Here is a 21,463-nt window from a genome sequence, read left to right as displayed (position 1 = left end):
CTGTGTTGTGTCCTAGCTGTCCTGTTGTTCTGTCCTGTGTTCTAGGTGTCCTGTGTTGTGTCCTAGCTGTCCTGTTGTTCTGGTGTGTTCTAGGTGTCCTGTGTTGTGTCCTAGCTGTCCTGTTGTTCTGTTGTGTTCTAGGTGTCCTGTGTTGTGTCCTAGCTGTCCTGTTGTTCTGGTATGTTCCAGGTTTGGCGGGGCTACAGTCAGAGGAAGAGGACCAGGAGAGAACGGTTGGAGGAGATGATATTTCTGGGAATGGTGGGTGTACTTGTTCACTATTCCCTCTACCAGGACTGTGTTGGGTAACAAAGGGGCAGGGTTACTCTGAGTCAATAAACACGTCTGTATTGGGAAGGTCAGCCAATCAGTACCAGTGGTGATAAGCCTTGGTGCCATGGTAACTATGTTTATCTTCCCTTTGTGCTAAATCTCTGTCTGTCTGTCTGTCTGTCTGTCTGTCTGTCTGTCTGTCTGTCTGTCTCTCTCTCTCTCTCCTCTCTCTCCCTCTTCTCTCTCTCTCTCTCAGGGGCTTTATTGGCATGGGGAACATTGCCTAAGCAAGTGAAATAAACATTAAAACAGTAAACATTACATTCACAAAAGTTACAAAAGAATAAAGACATTTCAAATGTGATATTATGTCTATATACATTGTTGTAACAATGTGCAAATAGTTAAATTACAAAAGGCAAATAAAAGGTGTTTGTTCTTCACTGGTTGCCCTTTTCTTGTGGCAACAGGTCACAAATCTTGCTGCTTTGTGGATCTGTGTAACCTGAGGGAAATATGTGTCTCTAATATGGTCATACATTTGGCAGGAGGTTAGGAAGTGCTGCTCAGTTTCCACCTCATTTTGTGGGCAGTGAGCACATAGCCTGTCTTTTCTTGTTAGCCAGGTCTGCCTATGACAACCTTTCTCAATAACAAGGCTATACTCACTGAGTCTGTACTTAGTCAAAGCTTTCCTTAAGTTTGGGTCAGTCACAGTGATCAGGTATTCTGCCACTGTTAATTCTTTCCAATGTGTCAAGTAATTATCTTTTTGTTTTCTCATGATATGGTTGGGTCTAATTGTGTTGCTGTCCTGAGGCTCTGTGGGGTGTGTTTGTGTTTGTGAACAGAGCCCCAGGACCAGCTTGCTTAGGGGACTCTTCTCCAGGTTCATCTCTCTGTAGGTGATGGCTTTGTTATGGGAGGTTTGCTTCCTTTTAGGTGGTTGTAGAAAATCTTTCTGGATTTTGATCATTAGCGGGTATCGGCCTAATTCTGCTCTGCATGCATTATTTGGTGTTTTACGTTGTACACTGAGGATATTTTTGCAGAATTCTGCATGCAGAGTCTCAATTTGGTGTTTGTCCCATTTTGTGAATTCTTGGTTGGTGAGCGGACCCCAGACTTCACAACCATAAAGGGCAATGGGTTCTATAACTGATTCAAGTATTTTTAGCCAAATCCTAATTGGTATGTTGAATTTTATGCTCCTTTTGATGGTCCTCGTCTCTCAGATCGTTCACAGCTTTGTGGAAGTTACCTGTGGCGCTGATGTTTAGGCAGAGGTATGTATAGTTGTGTGCTCAAGGGCAATGGTGCCTAGATGGAATTTGTATTTGTGGTCCTGGCGACTGGACCTTTTTTGGACACCATTATTTTGGTCTTACTGAGATTTACTGTCAGGGCCCAGGTCTGAGAGAATCTGTGCTGCTGTAGGCCGTCCTTGGTCAGAGACAGAAACACCAGATCATCAGCAAACAGTAGACATTTGACTTCAGATTCTAGTAGGGTGAGGCCGGGTGCTGCAGACTGTTCTAGTGCCCTCGCCAATTCGTTGATAGATATGTTGAAGAGGGTGGGGCTTAAGCTGCCTCCCTGCCTCACCCCACTAATCTCTATAGCTGTGTCTGGTCCTCCCTGGTCCTCAGGTCCCTCCAGAGCAGCAGCAGCAGAGGCCCAGCGTGGCCCAGCTGAAGGCCCAGCAGGTGGAGACGACTCGCAGGCTGGTCCAGGAGGAGAATGAGGCTGAGTACCAGAGGGCCCTGGTCAGCATCAAGGAGTCTGTGCGTGCCGTGGACGGCCCTGACCTACGGGAAACCCTGCAGGAGCAGATCAGACAGTGGTTTATTGAGTGCCGGTGAGACAGGCAGGCAACGGGGAAGTCTGTCTTCTTTCACAGTAGCTGTTTCTTTTCTGTGTTATCTTCTCTCTCTGCCCAAACTAACTCCTGCCTCTTTCACTGCCATGTCTCTGAGGTTATCACACCCATAGACTCTTCCTGGCTCCTGCCAAACCCTTCACCACCAGTATGTATCTATCCCTGTTCGTGTCATGAAGAGGAGGTTGGAATGGAAAAGGGGAAGGGGAGGACAAGAGCAAAAACAGAGTGTTAGTGTGAGGCCTGATGGCTGTTAGGTGCAGGATATGGCCGGAGGAAAGGAGTCACAGTCAGTGGCTAGGTGTGTCTTCCCTCCATGTGTGTGTCTTCCCTCCATGTGTGTCTTCCCTCCATGTGTGTCTTCCCTCCATGTGTGTCTTCCCTCTGTGTGTCTTCCCTCCATGTGTGTCTTCCCTCCATGTGTGTCTTCCCTCCATGTGTGTCTTCCCTCCATGTGTGTCTTCCCTCCATGTGTGTCTTCCCTCCATGTGTGTCTTCCCTCTATGTGTGTCTTCCCTCTATCTTCCCTCATGTGTGTCTTCCTCCATGTGTGTCTTCCCTCTGTGTGTCTCTTCCCTCTATGTGTGTCTTCCCTCTATGTGTGTCTTCCCTCTATGTGTGTGTTCCCTCTATGTGTGTCTTCCCTCTATGTGTGTCTTCCCTCTATGTGTGTCTTCCCTCTATGTGTGTCTTCCCTCTATGTGTGTCTTCCCTCTATGTGTGTCTTCCCTCTATGTGTGTCTTCCCCTCCATGTGTGTCTTCCTCCATGTGTGTCTTCCCTCCATGTGTCTTCCCTCCATGTGTGTCTTCCCTCCATGTGTGTCTTCCCTCCGTGTGTCTTCCCTCCGTGTGTCTTCCCTCCATGTGTGTCTTCCCTCCATGTGTGTCTTCCCTCCATGTGTGTCTTCCCTCCATGTGTGTCTTCCCTCCATGTGTGTTCCCTCCATGTGTGTGTCTTCCCTCCATGTGTGTCTTCCCTCCATGTGTGTCTTCCCTCCATGTGTCTTCCCTCCATGTGTGTGTCTTCCCTCCATGTGTCTTCCCTCTATGTGTGTCTTCCCTCCATGTGTGTCTTCCCTCCATGTGTGTCTTCCCTCCATGTGTGTCTTCCCTCCATGTGTGTCTTCCCTCCATGTGTGTCTTCCCCTCCATGTGTCTTCCCTCCATGTGTCTTCCCTCCATGTGTGTGTGTCTTCCCTCCATGTGTGTGTCTTCCCTCCATGTGTGTCTTCCCTCTATGTGTGTCTTCCCTCTATGTGTGTCTTCTCTCCATGTGTGTCTTCCCTCCATGTGTGTCTTCCCTCTATGTGTGTCTTCCCTCTATGTGTGTCTTCCCTCTATGTGTGTCTTCTCTCCATGTGTGTGTGTCTTCTCTCCATGTGTGTGTGTCTTCCCTCCATGTGTGTGTGTCTTCCCTCTATGTGTGTCTTCCCCTCTATGTGTGTCTTCCCCTCTATGTGTGTCTTCCCTCTGTGTGTGTCTTCCCTCTGTGTGTTTCCTCCATGTGTGTCTTCTTCCCTCCATGTGTGTCTTCCCCTCTATGTGTGTCTTCCCCTCTATGTGTGTCTTCCCCTCTATGTGTCTCTTCCCTCTGTGTGTGTCTTCCCCTCTATGTGTGTCTTCCCTCTGTGTGTCTTCCCTCCATGTGTGTGTCTTCCCTCTATGTGTGTCTTCCCATCTATGTGTGTCTTCCCATCTATGTGTGTCTTCCCCTCTATGTGTGTCTTCCCCTCTATGTGTGTCTTCCCTCTATGTGTGTTTTCCCTCCATGTGTGTGTGTGTTTTCCCTCCATGTGTGTGTGTCTTCCCTCCATGTGTGTGTGTCTTCCCTCCATGTGTGTGTGTCTTCCCTCCATGTGTGTGTGTCTTCCCTCCATGTGTGTGTGTCTTCCCTCCATGTGTGTGTGTCTTCCCTCCATGTGTGTCTTCCCTCCATGTGTGTGTGTCTTCCCTCCATGTGTGTGTGTCTTCCCCTCCATGCTAGCTGCCTATTAGTGCATTCCAGGGTGATTTATGGTTGTCCAGCGGTGGGTGCTGCCTGCCTACCCAGTAGAGCAGGAACAATGGACATAAGTCATCCAGGCTGGAGAGCCCTGGGGAGTGAACAGAGAGAGAACAGCTCCCATGGGGACGAAGCAACGACCCACAATGGCCCTGGCCTCCACATTCAGCCCCAGGCTGCATCCCAAAAGGCACCCTATTCCCTAAATAGTGTACTACTTTTGACCAGAGTCCTATGGGCCCATTTAGGACGCAACCCCAGTGTCTCAGGCTCCAGCCTGGCCTCCACGGCCCTGCCCTCTGCTGTGACCTCGGCTGAGCTGCTGACAAGATTATACGCACCGTGACGGATGGATGAGGTGGTCACACCCTCCAGGGTAGTCTAAACTCTAAACCCTGTCGGTACAGCTTCCTCAACGTGTCTGATGAGAATCTAAACCCTGTCGGTACAGCTTCCTCAACCTGTCTGATGAGAATCTAAACCCTGTCGGTACAGCTTCCTCAACGTGTCTGATGAGAATCTAAACCCTGTCGGTACAGCTTCCTCAACCTGTCTGATGAGAATCTAAACCCTGTCGGTACAGCTTCCTCAACCTGTCTGATGAGAATCTAAACCCTGTCGGTACAGCTTCCTCAACCTGTCTGATGAGAATCTAAACCCTGTCGGTACAGCTTCCTCAACCTGTCTGATGAGAATCTAAACCCTGTCGGTACAGCTTCCTCAACCTGTCTGATGAGAATCTAAACCCTGTCGGTACAGCTTCCTCAACCTGTCTGATGAGAATCTAAACCCTGTCGGTACAGCTTCCTCAACCTGTCTGATGAGAATCTAAACCCTGTCGGTACAGCTTCCTCAACCTGTCTGATGAGAATCTAAACCCTGTCGGTACAGCTTCCTCAATCTGTCTGATGAGAATCTAAACCCTGTCGGGACAGCTTCCTCAAACTGTCTGATGAGAATCTAAACCCTGTCGGTACAGTTTCCTCAACCTGTCTGATGAGAATCTAAACCCTGTCGGTACAGCTTCCTCAACCTGTCTGATGAGAATCTAAACCCTGTGGGTACAGCTTCCTCAACCTGTCTGATGAGAAAACAAACATTTTGAGGCCAAGAGGAGAGGACCAGATTTGAAGGAAGTTGGAAGCTAAACGTTGGTTCACAGGGTTGCTCTAAGATTTAGGATAATGAGAGCTGGAAGGGAAGTGAGGGATACATAGTTTGGCGTTCCAAAGAGCAATTCCTGGTCGGGTGATTATTTTCTCTCCACATTGAGATAACTACTCCATGACATGAACCACCCCTAGTTAGTGGAAGTATCTGAGGCATTTAGTAAACCATTAGGAGGGTCTGCCCTCTGGTGACCTTGTTGGAGGTCTGCCATCTAACTCTCAGTGTGACATAGTACAATTCATCAAGACTGATATATCTGTAATGATAATTTAAGAACAGGAAGTATCTCAGATTGCGCCTTTAAAACATGCTATTTATTGTAGAGATGCCACTGGAAAGTTTCCTGACTTCCCCACTGCTGAGGATGGGGGATCAACAGCCATATTTGCACAGAAGACACCTGACCAGGTAGACTAATGACCCGTGGTCCTCATCTAACCTACAGACAGTTAACAAACACTCCGTTTCCTTTTCTATGCTCATCTCATTTCTGTTCCTGATAGGTCGCTGCAGAATTAGCAGCGAAAGAGGAAGAGAAGGAGAAGAAGAGGAAAGACAACATAAATAAAGATAAGAAGGGTGGGAAGGACCGCAAGGATCAGAAGAAAGACAAGAAGCGGAGAAGCAAACAGAAGAAAGGAGGAAAAGAAGAAGGAGAGGTGGGCAAGAATAGCGGAGAAAGGCAAACAGAAGAAAGGAGTGAAATTAAACAGAAAGGCTTGGAGAGTGGGCTGTTATTAAACAGACAAGGCTTGGCCAATAGTGGCTCATGTTATTAAACAGACAAGGCTTGGCCAATAGTGGCTCATGTTATTAAACAGACAAGGCTTGGCCAATAGTGGCTCATGTTATTAAACAGACAAGGCTTGGCCAATAGTGGCTCATGTTATTAAACAGACAAGGTGGCTCATGTTATTAAACAGACAAGGCTTGATGGCCAATAGTGGCTCATGTTATTAAACAGACAAGGCTTGGCCAATAGTGGCTCATGCTATTAAACAGACAAGGCTTGATAGCCAATGGTAGCTTCAGAATTGCTTTATCCAGGCTTTTGATAAGAAGAGCTCAGTTTATTCTCTTCACCTGAAACATAACTGATCTGAGTCTGGTCTTAATGCCATTGTTAAAACAAAGTCAAACATAACTGATCTGAGTCTGATCTTAATGCCATTGTTAAAACAAAGTCAAACATAACTGATCTGAGTCTGGTCTTAATGCCATTGTTAAAACAAAGTCAAACATAACTGATCTGAGTCTGGTCTTAATGCCATTGTTAAAACAAAGTGAAACACCCAAAACCTTCAGAAGACCACAGATTCTCCAAGTCAAACCAGTAGACAGAAAGTGTAAGTGATGGGCAATAATCTTCAGTCGTGTGCTTTTCCTCTTAAGCGAATTGAAGTATGTGCCGTGTTGCAGCCTCTCTCCACCTGTTTTCCTCATGAAGGCCCAATCCCACTGGACGTGCACAATTAAGACCATAAAATACACCTCCGCTACTAAATCAGAAGCTAAGCGGTAGAGCTTTGTCTTCTCATGTGATTGAGGGTGTGGTGGAACGATAGAGATGTTTACTGCTGAAGACTGTGCAGACTCTGTGAGGAAATGTTTCTGATTTCAGTCAAGTGTTCCTCAAAATGGTTTGTTCAAGCCAAGGATTTAGTCCCAGTCCACATCACCCTTGCATGAACATACCCTGTGGAACAACAATATGTCTCTCGTTGTCCTAGATCAGGCCAATAAAACTAAGGGCTATATTCATTCTGTAGCACTGAAGCGTTACAGATTACGCAATATAAATGTAGAGGTAAATCCCGATTGAGCTGACATGTGCAGCGCTTATCGTGAATGCAGGCTCAGCTAATGCTGGAACATTGCCTTTACATTTAAATCTCTCTGTAACACTGTATTTCCTGGGTACGGATTGAATAGAGCATTAAGATTATTCATGACTATTTTGTTGAATGACTTCTCTATGACTTTAAATCTCTTATTGAAGTAGCTAATATGTGTTCCTGAACAGAATAGCAACAGCTATTGGACAAGGAGGTCACTTGTTTTCAATCAAAGTCTATTTAACTGGGTTTACCGTACAGTTCTGGACATCCGGTTACAGAGTTTGCTTGAATAGGGCTCTTAGAATAGCTGTGATAATGGTTGAGGGTGATAATGTAGGGTTAAAGCCAAAATAACTGATAAGAGATGTTCAGGAGAATAGAGCTGAGCCTTGGCAGGGCTTCTCTCCTTTGTAGTTGGGAGTCACTTTAGCCTCTCAGACAGAACGGCACAGCGTGCTTCAGAGTGAGGTGTGTGATTAAACTAGCACTCTGCAGTCTGTCAGACTCTAAAAGCAGACTGACCGTCTCAGAGATAAAACCAATGTGTCTTAGTCTGTCACTCAGGCCTTTACCAGAGACGGATAGAGTTGAGAAGGGCATGATACTTCTCGTTTTACAGTGAGGCTGATCCTGTACACTGGGGACCTTACAATGTTCTAGAATCAGGATGATGTCATGACTAGTGGTTACCGTGCAACAGAAAGAGGATGACAGGTCCTCACTCACATTGTCTGGCTCTGATCCCACAGACTACAATGGAAGCATTGTTCACGTAAAAACCAAGAAATGCCCCTTTAATTTGCTGTGAAGGAACATGTCACATCCACCTGACGACGTTGGAGACAGCTCATGAACCAGAGAAATAGCATGGCTAGAAGGGGACATCACTTTAGAGGTTCCTAGAGGAGTATTCCAGATGTGCTTGGTGTGGGATGGTTGAACTCATCAAAAAGACACTCCATCTCTATACTGCTTTCCATGACCGTTATGTCTGTAACGGAGGTGAAGTTACACATTGACTCATGGTGGTGTGAACGGTTATATAACCCTATGGTTGTACCCTGATTTGTTATTGGACTTCTATGGGACTTCCTTAACCTTGTCCTGAACAATCCTGAACAGTCCTACAAAGAGAAACAATGAAGTGTTGTCTATAGATTAACACTGGTTTACCAGGTCACTGAAACCCCCCAGTCTAAAGCACGATGATCGACATCAGTTCCTCACTACCTGATCCGTCTCTATTAAAACCCTGGTACGTTCTCACAGCCCTGAAACGCAACATCTGACATTCAGATCATTCCTGTCCTGTCCTGGTCCTGGTCCTGGTTCTGGTTCTGGTTCTGGTCGATCCATAAGGACGCTTCCTGCCTCGCACCATGAGTGTCGTCATCCAACGTTGAAGCGTATTATGAGGCACTTAAGATTCCTACAATATTTTCCAATGGATTTCTCCTCTTTTGGGAGCCATTAAATGCTACTGGAGGAATGTATTAAAGAATGAGAGGGAACATAAAACATGCCATGTCTGAATAACTGATAGAACACCCCCCCCCCCCACCTGTCTACAACTCTCCTCATTGAATGGAAGAGAAACTGTGCGTGTGCGTGCATGAGCGCGTGTGTTTTCGTATGCGTGCATGTGTAAAGGGACTGGATGTTGATGTTGTACCCCTGACTATGCATTAAGACAACATCTAGTTCTAGAAGTCATCCACCCAGCATCTCTCTGTCTGCTACTGTTTATCCACATCATCAAAGTTAGCTCTGGATCTGACCTGGTGTCCCAGCATGGATAGTTCTGGATCTGACCTGGTGTCACAGCATGGATAGTTCTGGATCTGACCTGGTGTCACAGCATGGATAGTTCTGGATCTGACCTGGTGTCACAGCATGGATAGTTCTGGATCTGACCTGGTGTCACAGCATGGATAGTTCTGGATCTGACCTGGTGTCACAGCATGGATAGTTCTGGATCTGACCTGGTGTCACAGCATGGATAGTTCTGGATCTGACCTGGTGTCACAGCATGGATAGTTCTGGATCTGACCTGGTGTCACAGCATGGATAGTTCTGGATCTGACCTGGTGTCACAGCATAGTTAGTTCTGGATCTGACCTGGTGTCACAGCATAGTTAGTTCTGGATCTGACCTGGTGTCACAGCATGGATAGTTCTGGATCTGACCTGGTGTCACAGCATGGATAGTTCTGGATCTGACCTGGTGTCACAGCATGGATAGTTCTGGATCTGACCTGGTGTCACAGCATGGATAGTTCTGGATCTGACCTGGTGTCACAGCATGGATAGTTCTGGATCTGACCTGGTGTCACAGCATGGATAGTTCTGGATCTGACCTGGTGTCACAGCATAGTTAGTTCTGGATCTGACCTGGTGTCACAGCATGGATAGTTCTGGATCTGACCTGGTGTCACAGCATAGTTAGTTCTGGATCTGACCTGGTGTCACAGCATGGATAGTTCTGGATCTGACCTGGTGTCACAGCATAGTTAGTTCTGGATCTGACCATGGATAGTTCTGGATCTGACCTGCATAGTTAGTTCTGGATCTGACCTGGTGTCACAGCATGGATAGTTCTGGATCTGACCTGGTGTCACAGCATAGTTAATTCTGGACACACAGCATGGATAGTTCTGGATCTGACCTGGTGTCACAGCATAGATAGTTCTGGATCTGACCTGGTGTCACAGCATGGATAGTTCTGGATCTGACCTGGTGTCACAGCATGGATAGTTCTGGATCTGACCTGGTGTCACAGCATAGTTAGTTCTGGATCTGACCTGGTGTCACAGCATGGATAGTTCTGGATCTGACCTGGTGTCACAGCATGGATAGTTCTGGATCTGACCTGGTGTCACAGCATGGATAGTTCTGGATCTGACCTGGTGTCACAGCATGGATAGTTCTGGATCTGACCTGGTGTCACAGCATGGATAGTTCTGGATCTGACCTGGTGTCACAGCATAGTTAGTTCTGGATCTGACCTGGTGTCACAGCATGGATAGTTCTGGATCTGACCTGGTGTCACAGCATGGATAGTTCTGGATCTGACCTGGTGTCACAGCATAGTTAGTTCTGGATCTGACGTCACAGCATAGTTAGTTCTGGATCTGACCTGGTGTCACAGCATGGATAGTTCTGGATCTGACCACAGCATGAATAGTGTCACAGCATGGATAGTTCTGGATCTGACCTGGTGTCACAGCATGGATAGTTCTGGATCTGACCTGGTGTCACAGCATGGATAGTTCTGGATCTGATCCTGGTGTCACAGCATAGTTAGTTCTGGATCTGACGGTGTCACAGCATGGATAGTTCTGGATCTGACCTGGTGTCACAGCATGGATAGTTCTGGATCTGACCTGGTGTCACAGCATGGATAGTTCTGGATCTGACCTGGTGTCACAGCATGGATAGTTCTGGATCTGACCTGGTGTCACAGCATGGATAGTTCTGGATCTGATCTGGTGTCACAGCATAGATTGACCTGGTGTCACAGCATAGTTAGTTCTGGATCTGACCTGGTGTCACAGCATGGATAGTTCTGGATCTGACCTGGTGTCACAGCATGGATAGTTCTGGATCTGACCTGGTGTCACAGCATGGATAGTTCTGGATCTGACCTGGTGTCACATAGTTCTGCACAGTATAGTTCTGGATCTGACCTGGTGTCACAGCATAGGATCTGACCTGTTCACAGCATGGATCTGACCTGGTGTCACAGCATGGATAGTTCTGGATCTGACCTGGTGTCACAGCATAGTTAGTTCTGGACCTGACTTGGTGTCACAGCATAGATAGTTCTGGATCTGATCTGGTGTCACAGCATAGTTAATTCTGGACCTGACTTGGTGTCACAGCATGGATAGTTCTGGATCTGACCTGGTGTCACAGCATGGATAGTTCTGGATCTGACCTGGTATCACAGCATGGATAGTTCTGTATCTGACCTGGTATCACAGCATGGATAGTTCTGGATCTGACCTGGTGTCACAGCATGGATAGTTCTGGATCTGACCTGGTGTCACAGCACAGCGGAGGGCAGGTCATCTGTAGAGCAGCTTTGAACTCGATCCAAGTCATATGGAGTCTCTGAAAACCTTAACTCTCTCCACTAAATTAGCCATTGGTCACTGTTATTACCTTAAACTGGGGCGGCAGGGTAGCCTAGTGGTTAGCGTGTTGGACTAGTAATCGAAAGGTTGCAAGTTCGAATCCCTGAGCTGACAAGGTACAAACCGGTTGTCCTGCCCCTGAACAAGGCAGTTAACCCACTGTTCCTAGGCCGTCATTGAAAATAAGACCTGCCTAGTTAAATTTAAAAACTACAAGGTGCTAGTTCCTTTCTGCCTTGCTTCGATTTCATCTATCCTGAAATACATAGGACTTTATGGAAATAGTACGGAATAAAACTAAAGCTTTAAAACCGTGTCCAGCTGTAATACATGTAATGCAATTGATTAATTAATTTCTTGTCTCTTGAAGGAGGAGGAGAAGGGCTGGAAAATGCCCCCGAGCAACTTCCTCCCTACTGTTGTGGAGGGAAACAAAATGTACAAAGGTGAGTTAGAGAGTAGGTATGAGAACCATAGTAATGTATAAAGGTGATTTAGAGAGGACCATAGTAATGTATAAAGGTGAGTTAGAGAGTAGGTATGAGAACCATAGTAATGTATAAAGGTGAGTTAGAGAGTAGGTATGAGGACCATAGTAATGTATAAAGGTGAGTTAGAGAGTAGGTATGAGGACCATAGTAATGTATAAAGGTGAGTTAGAGAGTAGGTATGAGAACCATAGTAATGTACAAAGTTGAGTTAGAGAGTAGGTATGAGAACCATAGTAATGTATAAAGGTGAGTTAGAGAGTAGGTATGAGGACCATAGTAATGTATAAAGGTGAGTTAGAGAGTAGGTATGAGGACCATAGTAATGTATAACCATAGTAATGTATAAAGTGAGTTAGAGAGTAGGTATGAGGACCATAGTAATGTATAAAGGTGAGTTAGAGAGTAGGTATGAGAACCATATTGAGTTAATGTATAAAGGTGAGTTAGAATGTAGGTAGGTATAAAGGTGAGTTAGAGAGTAGGTATGAGGACCATAGTAATGTATAAAGGTGAGTTAGAGAGTAGGTATGAGGACCATAGTAATGTATAAAGGTGAGTTAGAGAGTAGGTATGAGGACCATAGTAATGTATAAAGGTGAGTTAGAGAGTAGGTATGATGACCATAGTAATGTGGTGATAAGAGGCACAGCATTGCTAAAGGGTCGAGCTGATAGGCACAGATCTGAAGTCAACCTTCCACAGTGTTTCTCTCTGTGATGGTTCATGATGTCTCACTGAAGACAGCGGTGTATAGTGACAGGAGTCACAGCTTGAGAGGCTAGTGGTTTCTGAATCTTTACCATGGGCCTGTTGTTGGTGTTTTTTTGAATCAGTGTGGGACCACAAATCAATCTGATCACCTGACAGACTTCCTGTCTCTCATGGTGCCCTGGGCCCTTAACAAGGAAGTGATGCGTGCCGCCCAGACTCCTGTCTCTCAGTGACCCGTGGAGGGGCGTGTGTCCAACCCCCATGTCGGTCTTTATGCAATGACTCAGTGAGGAGCAGTTGGACCTGGAGCCTTCAGATTGTTGTTTCAAGTCAACCACCCTGCTTCCTCCAAATCCAATGGAGATGGATGACTGACTTTGTTTTGGTGTTTTAGCTTTTCACAGGTTTAGTCATTAGCCCTTTGACAGCTATCCCCTCTTCTGGTTAAGTCGGTTTGACTCTTTCCACATTTTGATAGGCGACCAAGGGAGATTTCAACAGAATGTTTTTGTACTGAAGTAATGGAGAAACAATGAAGAGAAATGACAGAAGCTGCTGCTTCCCTCCTGTTGCTGCCAGATACAGGTCAAACATCCAGGAGTAACTCTCCATTTGAGCTCGCCTGGCTTCAATATTTGACTCCTTAAAGACTCAAACCCTTTCAACAACGTTTCAGCAGCCAGATGAAGCTTCTCGGTCCCGAGTAGGGAGGGATCTCTCTCTCTCTGGAGGAGTCTGCATCCTCCGACCACATACATCCTGGGTCTCATCACTCCTTTCTCTCCCCTCTCCCTCCCTTCCTTTAACTTATCTGACCCAGTCACCTGAGGTGGAAGGGTTCTAGGTGGAATGGTGGAATGCTTCTCTGGGGGCAGCATGTGTTATTTGGCTTCTCGCAGGCGGTTCCACTGCTGCACAAACACCCACAAGTCACTGGGGAAATATGTGGGATCAGTCACCACTGCTCTCCGGGCGTGGCTCAAAGGTCTACAGGGTTGGTGCCAAAACAACACACATTATTCAGAGGAGTAATGGCCTGATTATTATATTACACAGGCTTATCCCCCAAAGCTGTGGGGAGTATTATGGATAGCACAGTAGTTTCATTTAAACGTCTAGGAACTCAATAGTTCCATTCTGAATTCCAGGCAGTTTAGTAGTTGAAATGGAATTGACTCCCTCTCTGATACAAAGTGACCAGTCAATATCTCGGCTCATTGAACGTTCATGGGCCTGTGATATCCTTGGATGAAAGGTAGGTGAATGAGGCTGAAGGGAAGTGAGTGAATAGTCGCTGAGTGTATATCTGTGCCACTGTGTCAAATTCAGCCCTTTCAAGCTGCTGCGCTACTTCCTAATCTACACAATGAGAGCATTAGAGTCAAATCACTGGGATATCCTGTTGACATCCCTATGGAGGACAAAGTTACAGCCTTCTCAGTGTTCCCAGCTTAATGAGATGTGTCATAACAACACAATAACGCCTTCATTCAAAGATACCTACAGTCCAATATTAAACACACATATTCAGAGCAGGTGACCCATGTGGGAATTCAATTGAAGCCACAACGTTGGTCTTGCCAGCACTGGTTTTACAAACTCCACTTTTTTTTGGGACAGCTCAATGGTCTTTTGATCAGAATCATGCTCCAACCAACAGGACCAGCTGGAGAAATGAACATCTTACTTGTGTCTAACCCTAGTCTGTCAGTGACCGTAGAAGGTCTCTGCTCCACCTCTGCTCTGCGTCACCTTTAGTTCAGCATTGAGAGGGTGAAGGAGAGGGTAACAGAACCTACAACCAATAGTCAGTCAGCAGCTGTAGAGTTAGCAAGACGTAATTATATTCCCAGTCAAAAGTGTTCAATTCTCTCCTCGTTATGATTCACCTCAGAATGTCAACTGGTACAACACAGGGCTTTAGGTTACATTCCTGTTAGAAGCAACACACACAGACCTTTGAGATGTAATGAAGACCAGATGCTGGCCCAGCGCTTTACACCTCACCACCTGACCTCCACAACGTTTATAACGTTATGTGTGTGTGTGTGTGTGTGTGTGTGTGTGTGTGTGTGTGTGTGTGTGTGTGTGTGTGTGCAGTGTGTAGTGCACTGTGTAGAGAGGTCAGCGGTTTCTACAAGGCCATAGAGCGGCGTTGCCTATATCAGGGGCCAGTCTCTCTTATCAGCCCAAACTCGCCCCGGTCTAAGGTAGCTGTAGGTTGACGGAGTCTAGACTCCAACATGAGAGGGGAGTGATTGATTTTGAGGTTTTTATTAGGAGTGACCTCTCCTCTTAGTGCAGTAATGGGGAAGGACAGGAACTAAAGCACTGCAGCTGGTCCTCCTCTCTCTTCTCCCTGCCTTCCTCCTCCCTCTCCCTCCCCTCCCACTCTCTCTCCTCCCTGCCTTCCTCCTCCCTCTCCTCTCCTCCCTCTCCCTCTCCTCCCTCTCTCTCCACCCTGTCTTCCCTCTCCCTCTCCTCCCTCTCCTCCCTGCCTTCCTCCTCCCTCTCCCTCTCCTCCCTGCCTTCCTCCTCCCTCTCCCTCTCCTCCCACTCTCTCTCCTCCCTGTCTTCCCTCTCCCTCTCCTCCCTCTCCCTCTCCTCCCACTCTCTCTCTCCCACTCTCTCTTCTCCCTCTCCTACCACTCCCTCTCCTCCCTCTCCCTTTCTTATTCTCCTGTCTCTCGTCTCCTCCTCCCTCCCTCTCTTCTAATCCTTCTCCCTCCTCACTCCTCCTCCTTCTCCCTCTCTTCTCCTCCTCCCTCCCTCTCTTCATCTCCCTTAAACCTCAGCATTAAAGATCCTTAAACACAGTTTGTCATTAGCATTAATAAAGAGCAGAATATAGCTCTTAAACCCATGTAAAACATCCAGCCTGTCAAAGGCCTGATTAAAAATAATAATAATAAACGTCAGGGCGCTTTGTAAACGGTGGTCCTGTCACATCAGCTCTGTTTTATCAGGTGTGTGTAATTGGAAAATGGTTTAATGACTGGCTCGTTAGGTTGATTTAGATGTAATGAAGCGGACAAGGTGAAGCAAATATTTACCCAGAATTCAATGAGGGTTCAGGTCTATAGGTCCGTTGCTCTGAGAGTTTGTGTTTGTTGGGAAAACAAAAGACGCTTGACTTTCTCGGTAGTGTGAGACTTTTACTTTGGCATCTTGTCCACACACTAGTCACGGATAAGTGTTTCATTGAGGTGATCGTTCATTGTGTGCTACTTTATCCTGTTATTTTTGTTTTGTTTCCGTCTCTCGTTGGGTACTTTTTGTTTGTTTATACCACTTTTTTCCCACTACCTCCTCTACTTCCCCCCATACATCCCAGCTGGGCTGGGGGCTGGAAGGGAACCATGGACGGACAAACCCTGGGAGTGTGATTGGAACTGGCCCTCTCTTCCCGTGTGCCCAGACAAGCCAGGCCCAGCGTCACGGAGCAGCGGTTAGATGTGAACCATGGATATCATTTCAATTTCCTGGCCAGAGGACCGTGCAATAGGAAGCATTCTTTACTTAGCAGACTCACTCTTCCTGTTTGTAGCTCAGCTCAAAACACCTTGTTTTTCCCCAGAGTGAACAAGCAGAAAAGGGGGCTCTGTGGTAGAAAGGTGTGCAGCAGCATACTAATGGCCAGATATATATTGGAAGCCGAAGCACATACTGTGGGTGTAGCAGACTGTGGCCTTGGCAAAGAAAACGCTGTTGATCACAATTCAGTTCTAATGTGTCTTTCACCAGCCAGGTGGTATATATATATATATATATATATATGGCCAACACAGTGTATCCAATGACAGAGCAGCCTATTCTTACGTGTGTGTGTGTGTGTGTGTGTGTGTGTGTGTGTGTGTGTGTGTGTGTGTGTGTGTGTGTGTGTGTGTGTGTGTGTGTGTGTGTGTGTGTGTGTGTGAGTGAGCTTGACGTGAGCTTGTCCAATAGTCAGCTTGGTCAAGTGAACTGATTAAATTGCCGTTGGCGTATCCTCAGACCTTGTGAGACTTTTTCTCTACCCAGCCTGAGTCTTTTAAATTCTCCTAATGGCAATATAGTGGACTTGAAATGCTGACCTTTCTACCACTTGCACCACTGCTTTCTCTTCACACCCTTCTACTTTCAGAGGCATAGAAAGGATGCCCTCTTTAAACAAACAGACAGATTGAGTTTTGGGAACACACACACACACGAGACAAGAGAAAAGGTAATTACATGTATCAGATTGCCTGGGGGATGTTTTGAAACGGGGGACTTTAAAAAGGGGGCCTTGTGGAGGAGGAGAGGAAAGGTTGATCTCTGACCTTCTGAGCAGATCTCATTTCAAAGAGACGGCGTATATAGAGGTGCCACTGACGCAAGCTGTTAAACCAATGGCCTTTGACTCCTGCCTGAACTTGACAGGTCTGCATTCGAAAGGGTGGGGGGAGGGGAGGGGGTTATCTGTCAAATGTGAAAACAAGTCGGATGTTGGTAATTATCTTGTGATACCATGTTAACAAAAAGGTCTCACAAAATGGCACATTTTGACCACAACCATTACCATGCCAATGCAGAGACCAAAGGAGGATTTTAGAAGAGGGATGGCAGAGCAGCTGTGGTCTTCTGTCTGTAATGGCCTTTGGCTGTACCAGTGTTTAGTCGTGTCCGGCATTTTGAGTGGTTGTTTTGAAGGCTCAGATCCCATTCCCCCACCTGTCTGGCTCGATGTGGAAATTTTTGCTTGGCGTTGTGACAGCCCGGTAGCAGGAACAGGAAGTTAATTTCCTGACCAGGAAGTGGTGCCTGAGAGCGGACAGAGCAACTTGGAGAGGACAATATGCATTGCCTTAGTCCCACACAAAAACACATACACTCCTCCACCTGCCTCTCTCTCTGGTCCTGTCTGCTTTCCCTGCTGACCACTCCAGCATGCTTCATGCTCGACTGTCAGTGATTGTTTGTGTGTGTGTGTGTGTGTGTGTGTGTGTGTGTGTGTGTGTGTGTGTGTGTGTGTGTGTGTGTGTGTGTGTGTGTGTGTGTGTGTGTGTGTGTAGACGTGTGGCAGGGGCGTGATGAAACACAGAACTTCCTGCAGCGGTTTGATGCCCAGCTGGTGCGTGAGGAGAAGAGGTTGGAGGTGGAGGAGGAGGTCAGAGTTCAGGTGAAAGACTAGGCCATTGGTCTCAACACACACTCACACACAAACATTCTCTCACACACACACACACACACACACACACTGCAGTTGTGGAACATTGGGAAAGAAATTCTGCTTTGAAAGTCGATAAACTTGTAACCCCCCTTTTGAGAAAATGGTCCTTGAATGTTTTGGTACCTACTGGAGAGCTCTTCATTAAGGATTCACTTGAGACCATTTGCTAAACAGAGTGCGTAGTTTAGTAAATACCAACAATTTGAAGACTAAAAGTGGTAAAAGTAGTAGCCTACAATAAGGAAATACACTTGATCTCGTCCTTGGCCTATATCCTAATCTGACTTTGGTGCAGGTCATGTTGTTCTTCACATTACCGTCTCTGGTAAACACACACTATATCAAATAGAATCAATGTTTATTTGTCACACAGGATACAGAAGGTGTAAACACACACTATATCAACTAGAATCATAGTTTATTTGTCACACAGGATACAGAAGGTGTAAACGGTGCAGTGAAATGGTTATGTGCATATTTGTATAGTAGCAAAAAAAAAAAAAGTGTCCACAAAAAATATTGTATAAATATTTTACATTTATTAGATGATGATTAGTGCTTACCCAGACACACTGACCAACCCCCAGACACTCCGGCCAACCCCCAGACACACCGACCAACCCCCAGACACACCGGCCAACCCCCAGACACTCCGGGCCAACCCCCAGACACACCGGCCAACCCCCAGACACACCTACCAACCCCCAGACACACCTACCAACCCCCAGACACACTAACCAACCCCCAGACACACTAACCAACTCCCAGACACTCTGGCCAACCCCCAGACACACCGGCCAACCCCCATACACACCTACCAACCCCCAGACACACCGACCAACCCCCAGTCACACTATCCAACCCCCAGACACACTAACCAACCCCCAGACACGCTAACCAACCCCCAGACACGCTATCCAACCCCCAGACACACCTACCAACCCCCAGACACACCTACCAACCCCCAGACACACCTACCAACCCCCAGACACACCTACCAACCCCCAGACACACCTACCAACCCCCAGACACACCTACCAACCCCCAGTTATATTAGCCAAACCCCAGTCACATTAGCCAACCCCCAGTCACATTATCCAACCCCCAGACACACTATCCAACCCCCAGACACACTATCCAACCCCCAGACACTCCGGCCAACCCCCAGACACTCCGGCCAACCCCCAGACACACCGGGCAACCCCAAGACACACCGGCCAACCCCAAGACACACCGGGCAACCCCAAGACACACCGGGCAACCCCAAGACACACCGGGCAACCCCAAGACACACCGGGCAACCCCAAGACACACCGGGCAACCCCAAGACACACCGGGCAACCCCAAGACACACCGGGCAACCCCAAGACACACCGGGCAACCCCACAGACACACCTACCAACCCCCAGTCACATTAGCCAACCCCCAGTCACATTAGCCAACCCCCAGTCACATTGGCCAACCCCCAGTCACATTAGCCAACCCCCAGACACACCTACCAACCCCCAGTCACGTTAGCCAACCCCCGGTCACGTTAACCAACCCCCAGACACATTAGCCAAACCCCAGACCCAACCCCCAGACACGTTAGCCAACCCCCAGACACGTTTGCCAACCCCCAGACACTCCGACCAGCCCCCAGACACTCCGACCAACCCCCAGACACACCGACCAACCCCCAGACACTCCGACCAACCCCCAGACACTCCGACCAACCCCCAGACACATTAACCAACCCCCAGACACACTAACCAACCCCCAGACACACTAACCAACCCCCAGACACACTAACCAACCCCCAGACACACTAACCAACCCCCAGACACTAACCAACCCCCAGACACACTAACTAACCCCCAGACCCCAACCCCCAGACACACTCCAACCCCCAGACACATTAACCAACCCCCAGACACATTAACCAACCCCCAGACACACTAACCAACCCCCAGACACACTAACCAACCCCCAGACACACTAACCAACCCCCAGACACATTAACCAACCCCCAGACACATTAACCAACCCCCAGACACACTATCCAACCCCCAGACACACTAGCCAACCCCCAGACACACTAACCAACCCCCAGACACATTAACCAACCCCCAGACACATTACCAACCCCAGACACATCCAACCCCCAGACACACTATCCAACCCCCAGACCACTAACCAACCCCCAGACACACTAACCAACCCCCAGACACAATAACCAACCCCCAGACACACTAACCAACCCCCAGACACACTAACCAACCCCCAGACACAGACACACTAACCAACCCCCAGACACTCTATCCAACCCCCAGACACATTAACCAACCCCCAGACACACTAACCAACCCCCAGACACATTAACCAACCCCCAGACACATTAACCAACCCCCAGACACACTTGTCTAAATTGATGGGTCATGTGAACTAGATGCTAAACAAACCCCCAGACCTCCTAACCAACCCCCAGACACACTAACCAACACCAAGACACACTAACCAACCCCCAGACACACTAACCAACCCCCAGACACACCAACTAACCCCCAGACACACTAACCAGCCCCCAGAACCACACTGACCAACCCCCAGACACACTAGCCAACCCCCAGACACACTAGCCAACCCCCAGACACACCGACCAACCCCCAGACACACCGACCAACCCCCAGACACACCAGCCAACCCCCAGACACACCAATCCACCCCCAGAAACACTAGCCAACCCCCAGACACACTAGCCAACCCCCAGACACACCAGCCAACCCCCAGACACACTAACCAACCAACTCCCATACACAATTTTCTAAATTGATGGGTCATGTGAAAGAAATGCTAAAACCAACCCCCAGCCACATCTAGCTAAGTGAATGGGGCCCTATTGTCTAGACATGTACATGTGTTCATGAAATCCAATAGGTGGCTGTAATCACACTCAGACACAGCTGGCTAACTTGATGGGTCATGTAATCATCTGGCGAAGTGGAGTCTTTTGTTTAGACATGTAGCTAGCTAGCTAGCTAAACAATTAACCATAATCCCAACCCATCCTACTGGCAATACAAACGGTTTGTCATAGCGAGCCACCATGCATGAAATGCTGTAGTATGAATCTGAAGATAGCTAAAGCTAACCAATTAGGCTCAATGTTAGCTAGCTAGCTAACTTTAGGCTATAACTAGCAATGCAAATGGATTCTGAGATACAAATAATATTACTACACAGATCATACATGTAACGTTAGCTAGCGAGCCAGCAAGCTAATGTTTGTTAGATAGTGAACAGTACGCTTTAAATTGCAATGAATAGGCAGTTTAGCACATGCATTCATGTCAGTCCATCCCTATTAAAAAATGAAAATGCATTATTAACCTTTAAAAAAAATCTGTTCATCACCTGAAGATAATATTACCTCAAATGAAACAGAATTCACCTTTACCCTGTTGCATACATCAGAAGAGGACTTGAAATGCTGCACATCTGTGAACGATTTCCAACTATGAGACAAGCCGAGTGGTTATGGTGACTGGTGAGCGTGCATGTTAAAACAATCTCTCCACAGGTCGATGAGCTGATGAGACAGGAAGTGAAGAATCTGAAACTGGCTGTGGACCGAGAGAAAGGGAAGAAGAAGAAGAAGGGAAAGAAAGGTGGCAAGAAGGTAAAGAGTCGCGCTGCTCTGAACTCGTGTGGATGTGGGGTCTGGATAGTTTGGGTGGTGATGGTGAGATATGGGGTTAATCCAAGTCATATGATCAGACATATGTATGGTTGG

The 21,463-nt window shown here is 47.3% G+C and overlaps 1 protein-coding gene across 1 annotated transcript in view; it reads left to right on the top strand.

Annotated features, from left to right (window-relative positions):
- The window catches only part of LOC135543148 (dynein regulatory complex protein 11-like), a 28,676-nt gene extending 7,326 nt beyond the window's left edge, over window positions 1-21,350 (top strand). The window contains exons 6-11 of the mRNA XM_064970228.1: window positions 190-261; window positions 1,923-2,131; window positions 5,649-5,733; window positions 5,829-5,984; window positions 17,534-17,640; window positions 21,251-21,350. Coding sequence (XP_064826300.1) covers window positions 190-261; window positions 1,923-2,131; window positions 5,649-5,733; window positions 5,829-5,984; window positions 17,534-17,640; window positions 21,251-21,263 — 642 coding nt within the window. The 3' untranslated portion in view covers window positions 21,264-21,350. The remainder of the gene's footprint in view (window positions 1-189; window positions 262-1,922; window positions 2,132-5,648; window positions 5,734-5,828; window positions 5,985-17,533; window positions 17,641-21,250) is intronic.
- Window positions 21,351-21,463: the final 113 nt, after the last annotated feature.

The sequence above is a fragment of the Oncorhynchus masou genome, chromosome 7, assembly GCF_036934945.1.
Source record: "Oncorhynchus masou masou isolate Uvic2021 chromosome 7, UVic_Omas_1.1, whole genome shotgun sequence".
Lineage (NCBI taxonomy): Eukaryota > Metazoa > Chordata > Actinopteri > Salmoniformes > Salmonidae > Oncorhynchus > Oncorhynchus masou.
The sequence above is the reverse complement of the archived record's forward strand: the minus strand, read 5'-3'. Positions and strand labels throughout refer to the sequence as shown.